The sequence below is a fragment of the Cryptomeria japonica genome, chromosome 5 (genome assembly GCF_030272615.1).
Source record: "Cryptomeria japonica chromosome 5, Sugi_1.0, whole genome shotgun sequence".
Lineage (NCBI taxonomy): Eukaryota > Viridiplantae > Streptophyta > Pinopsida > Cupressales > Cupressaceae > Cryptomeria > Cryptomeria japonica.
Genome location: NC_081409.1, coordinates 654288572 through 654294732, shown reverse-complemented (window position 1 = coordinate 654294732; position 6161 = coordinate 654288572). Strand labels below are relative to the sequence as shown.

The 6161-nt window shown below is 32.4% G+C and overlaps 1 protein-coding gene across 2 annotated transcripts; it reads right to left on the bottom strand.

The window, feature by feature from the left end:
* Nucleotides 1-610: 610 nt before the first annotated feature.
* LOC131037237 (uncharacterized) lies at nucleotides 611-3696 on the bottom strand. 2 transcript variants are annotated; one of them, XM_057969305.2, is made up of 2 exons: nucleotides 3325-3696; nucleotides 611-3109 (listed from the first exon to the last, which is right to left on the bottom strand). In XM_057969305.2, exon 2 carries the CDS (start codon nucleotides 3064-3066, stop codon nucleotides 868-870), a length of 2199 nt encoding a protein of 732 aa, XP_057825288.2. In that variant the 5' UTR covers nucleotides 3067-3109; nucleotides 3325-3696; the 3' UTR covers nucleotides 611-867. The 2 variants fall into 2 exon arrangements, with proteins under 2 accessions (XP_057825288.2, XP_057825289.2); XM_057969306.2 differs by lacking the exon at nucleotides 3325-3696 and adding an exon at nucleotides 3241-3320.
* Between the last annotated feature and the right edge of the window lie 2465 nt (nucleotides 3697-6161).

Sequence of the window (6161 nt, the reverse complement as noted above, 5' to 3'; positions counted from 1 at the left end):
ATTTATTCAATTTAGATATTTTATTATTAATCATTTATAAGTTTCTCAAATAATCAACATGCAAGATATATGAAAAGAACTCCACTACTCAAATGTAAAAGAATTTAAAGAAATTCAATTCTTTTATTAACTTCACCACTCAAATGTAAAAGAATTTAAAGAAATTCAATTCTTTTATTAATTTACATAATTTAATGACATTTCCAACAAAATAACTACACTGAAATTTGATTTCTTTATAAAAAAAATCATGCTGTAGATAAAATAATGTTTTGTAAAACTATTAAAATAACAAAGAAATGTATCATTTTACAATGGTGGGCATCTCCCTTTATATAGTGTAAGGAAAAACAAAAATCCCCAACTAAAATTAGCAGTGCATGATCCTTTTGAAGTGCATGATCTCGGCTAGTGACTCTCACTAATTGACTGTAAACACTCCTTCACGGAGGTGGAATTTCTACTTCCCAGCCACATTTTGTAAACTACAATTGTTAAAGTTACCTTTTTTTCTTTGTTTGGGATCTGACAGACTTCTTTCTAAAAACATAATTGACATGTCCAACAATAGAAACAACTTACTACGCAATAATAAATACTTCTTAAAACATCCAAAACAAACCTTTATTTATTATTTATAGCTGATGGGATAAATTACAACAATACTAATACCATGGAAATTTTTAACACTAACTGAGACACACAGCGTACTCCATCATGCATTGGTCAAGAGTTACATGGTAAACTGGAATAAAAAAACCGTAGCCTCATAAAATTTCCATTTGGTTTGAGGGCTTATTTTTTATTTATTCTTAATCTTCATTTTTATCATTATCATCCTCTTTTTCACCGTTATCTTCTGCGTCTTTATTGGTCTCCATTCGGTGCCTGGTCAGCCTTTTCTTCATATGTTCTCTGCCTTTTTGAGTTCAATATATAATTCAGATCTTGTTTTCCCCCTAAACTTCTTGCCCTCTTTAAATTTATCTCTGATTCAACTTTTCCTACTTCCCCTGCCTCTCTTGCTTTCTCATCCTTACCTCCCTCTGCAATAGTATCTTCTGTATCCATTTGTGTTTCTTCTGTATTTCCTCCGTCATCATCAGTGCTATAATCAAATTCTTGCTTACCTTCCTTATCATCTTCTTCTTTACTATCAAACCCATCTTCTTGCTCATTTTCTGAATCTTCGTTTTCTGCTCGTCCTCTTCCACCTTCGTCATCTTGTTTTCCACCATTATATTCTGCATCATCTTCTTCTTCTTGACATAGATCTTCTCCTCGCTGATCTCTTTCTTGCTCATCTCCATTGCTTAGGCTTTCATTCATTGAGAAGTCTGAAGACAAAGAATCCTCTTTCACAATATCATCAGATGAACTGCCAGTGATGTCGTCTACGTCGATATCGCTGGGGTTAGCTTCATTGCCATCATTTTCTTGATCATCCTCTTCATCTGCATTGCTTAGGCTTTCTTTTATTGACAAGTCAGAAGACAAAGAATCCTCTGTCATAATATCATCAGACGAACTGCCAGTGATGTCTACGTCGCTATTGCTGGGGTTACCTCCATTGCCATCAGTTTCTTGCTCATCCTCTTCTGTTCGGGTATCTGTTTCTTCCCCATCATCTTCTTCAGCATCTTTTCCTTCTTCATCTTGTACATCATCATCTTCTTGTTGACGGTCTTCTATCTGCTCATATACTTCTTGATCATCTCCACTATTTATGTCTATTTCTTGGTGACTCAGTAGCGCAAGTAATACTAATCCCAACATCTGATGAACTACCACTAATATGTCTATTTGTTGGTGACTCGGTAGCGCAAGTATCCCTATTCTAAACATCAGCTGAAGTACCACTAATTTATAAATTAGTGTATCTTCTTCTTCTCCAGCATTTTCCTCTTCTGCATCATCCCTATCTTCTTCTTCTTCCTCATCATCCTTTTCTTGTTGATGATCTTGCCTCTGTGGATCTGTTTCTTGATCATCTCCACTGCTTATGTCATTATATGTAGAAGATTCTGGAGCCAAAGCATGCCCACTTCGAATTGATGAACTAATAGTGGTATTAACATAGCTAGTGCTAGGACTGCGCTCAAAATCATCATCTTGCTCTTTTAGCTCATCTTCTTCATCATCTTTTTCCCAATGACCCACATCATGTTCATCTCCATTGTTTATGCCTACGTTTCTATCCTCTCTCAAAATATCATCAGATGAACTGCCAGTGATGTCTACTTCGCTATTGCCGTGGTTAGCTTCATTGCCATCAGTTTCTTGCCCATCCTCTTCTGTTCGGGTATCGGTTTCTTCTTCATCATTTTCTGCATCATCTTTTTCTTCTTCATCTTGTATATCATCATCTTCTTGTTGATGGTCTTCTCCCTGCTCATATACTTCTTGATCATCTGGACATAATAAGTCTTGATCTTCTCCACTATTTATCTGGAGATTTGTTGGGGACTCAGTAGCCCAAGAATCCTCACGTCCAACATCAAATGAGCTACCACTGATATACAAGTTACTGTTGCAATCTTCTTTCTTTCCATCATCATCTTCTTCTGCATTTTCCTCTTCTGCATCATCATCATCATCTGCTTCATCATCATGTGCCCACTGATCCACATCTTGCTCATCATCATGTTCTTCAGCCTCTTCTGTATCATCCTTATCTTCTTCATCTTCTGCTTGTGTCCACTGACCCACATCTTGTTCATTATCTTGTTCTTCTGTATCATCCTCATCTTTTTCTTCAGCTTGTCCCAACTGACCCACATCTTGTTCTTCATCATCTTCTTCTTCTTCTGCGTTTTCCTCTTCTGTATCATCCTTATCTTCTTCTTCATCTCCTTCATCACCAGCTTGTGCCCACTGACCTACATCTTGTTCATCATCTTGTTTTTCTGTATCATCCATATCTTCTTCTTTGTGATCTGGTACCTTCTTATCAACTTCTTCATCTCCATTGTTTCCGCTCTGATCTGTCGGGAAGCCAGAAACCACAATCTTTCCATTCTCAGAATCACATGAATTACCCATTTTGACCATATCAGGGTATAACATACTCTTAACCTGCAATGGCGAAGAAAAGACTAGGGACTGTGACCTGCCAAGAAACAAGAGATTGGTTAATACCCTAACCAGACAGAGTTAGCCTAATAAAAACCCATAAAGATCAAATTCAGCAGTGCCCAATTCATTTACAGGCATGCCAAGAAACAAGAGAATGGTTAATACCCTAAGCAGACAGAGTTAGCCTAATAAAAAACCATCAAGAACAAATTCAGCAGTGCTGGTAAAAACTATGAAAATGTTGCATACCCTATTCATTTACAGGCATTTCGAGGTATAATATGTAGGGTCTTACAAAGCTCATTGGATTCGAGTTGAGCTGCTTAGAAATCTCCTTTCACAAACAATTGAATTCAAATTTAATTCTCTTTTTGACATTCAGATTTTAATCAAATGAAGGCTGGTTCTCTGTGAAGAGTTTAATTTCGAAAGAAAATTTAATTGGAATTGGAAGGGTTACAGAGTCTTATTGCACAGGGGACCCGACGAAGTAAGCGTGTCTTCTCCACGATGCTCACTGTTTTTACGGTCATATGGCCGTTAAATTCATCCCATAAATACAAGTTATCATGTTCTTGCTTGTCGTCATCATCTTGTTCTACTTCACCATAACAGTTTCTCTTTGCGATTAAAGGGATTAAACATGTATGTTTAATATGATTTTATTGTGAGATTTTGTAACTTAGTTTTAAACAATTTTATTTATTGTTGTGAATACAATGACTTGGCTAATCAATTTACAAGCGTATATAAATTGTTTTTAACTTTTAATCAATTTTATTTCTTTAAATTATTCATTTAGAAATTTAGCCTAGTTCTTTAGGGTTTGTGAATTATCACAATGTGATTATTATTTGATATAAAAAAATCTATGTAATTTTTAGACAAGAATATTATATTCATTTGTCATAATTTTTTGATATATTTTAATTAATGTATTGGTTGTTTATTTAGAAACCCACATCCAATACAACACATCAACATATTCTTATTTGCTACTTAATCTTTACCCTTGACACATTTAATCAAAATTTCATAACATCCAACTTTTTCACGATGAAGAAAAACACAAATGTTTTAGAATTAAAGGAGCCATTGGTCTAAACACAAAAGAGACTAGGATGAGAATTTGCAACCATGCCCTCATTTTTAAAGCCAAAATGGAGTATGAAAATAAGTATATAAAACACATGATCTATTGAGTATACAAAAATTGAATTAAATGAAATCACCCTATCTCTCCTAAGAGGAAAACTTAATATATGGGTTTAGTTACCTCCAGGGCCCTCATGATTGGATCAAAATTACATTGGGTGGACTTAACTTGTAAATGTCATTTATTAATTCAAGGGGTCTTTGTTGATTTGACTATTTTGATTAATATGAAAGTAGTTCTTCACTTCTATTAAATCTTTTCTATATTTTTTGATTTGATAAATTCATAATATAATCCTAGTATTTCAATTTGTTAAAAAAAGAAAAAGATCATTGGAATTATGAGGTAAAAACTAAAGTGACTAAGTTCAATTTTTAGATTACAATCTCTTATAATAGAAATTTGAAAAATAGTTCAATTTTTAGATTTCAATCTCTTACAATAGAAGTTTGAAAAATATCATTACCCAATATATTATGATCAATTTTAACTCAACCAATTATACTACAGATGCAAGATTCAAATGAAATTTATGTGAGAAATAGAAACACAAACACATCAAATTAGTACAACATGCAAATTTAATGCATTATTTCAAAAACTTATTCAAATTATATATTTTATTATTAATGATTTATAATTTTTTCTCAAATAATCAACACACAAGATATGAAAACATGAACTTTGCTACTCAAGAGTAGAAAAATTTAAAGAAGTTGAGTTCCTTCATTAATTTATGTAATTTGAGGACATTCTCAACAATACAACTAATTGGTTGTTCTTCCTTATAAAAATTTTTCTTTAAACTATTGATTATTGTAGTTAAAACAAATATTCTAGCAATATAAAAATTAATAGAGGAATGGATCCTTCTACAATGTTTGGCATCTCCCTCTATATTATAACTAAAAAAAACATCCATTTACAATTAGTAGTTAGCTACTTAAAAATATTCCATTTAATTACTCTATATTTTGTCTATCACGAAAAAAGAAATTCTATTTATTGATAGCCTTCAAATTTTCTTTTCACAACTTAAATCATGTATTAACAATGAGTTAACTTCATCCAATTTTCTAAATGATCTAGATATCAATAATTTTCTCCTAAAGTTTGCGGGTCACTTTATAGGAAATCATAGATATTAGTAATGAGTTGAGTGGGACCTATTTACAGTCAATACTTAATATTTAATAAATATTGTGATGTTGACCTATATTTAATGGGGAACATAGATATCATCTAATGGATGAGATTTAGTTTTCAATTCTTATGAAAATATCTATTTAGTAAATAGTGTGGTGTTGACCTAGATTTAACAGGGGACATAGATATCATCTAAAAATATGGATTCAATTTCTCACCTTTCTTTTCTTGTTCTTTCTTGTCTACCATCACACATTTTTTCATTCTCACATATTATAGGATGTATATGCACATGGATAAAGATTTTGATCTTTCTCACCTAAATAATGAGTACTTTATTCCAAAATAGAAGGATGTAGAAATTGGTGTCTAATCATATTTCCTCCTTCATAAAAATAAAACATTTTATGACTAGCCAAGACCACACAAAGATAAAAAAAAATTATACCAAAGATAAAATATAAAAGAAATACAATAGTTTTTTTCTCATATATCAAATTACTTGGTGATGTTTCTATATCAAACAACCTTGGAAATGGAGTTTTATAATCATCTAGTCAACACCAAAACTAATAGTTACTACAAGCTAAAATTCATGTTGCCTCAAGCTGGACCTTAGTTGATCAACCTTGGTGAGGTTTAACCAATTAGTACCTTTAGCAAGCATTTTCTTCCAATTGTCTAGATAGTATTTGCACGCACTTCCTTTGGAATACTTAATCATCCTAACATTCATTCAATACATACATATATTTTTTCATTTCATTTTTGGTAGCTTCTCCAT

Excerpts from the sequence above, each read along its gene's own strand:
- LOC131037237 (XM_057969305.2), bottom strand. The coding sequence starts at position 3,066 with ATGTTATACCCTGATATGGTCAAAATGGGTAATTCATGTGATTCTGAG.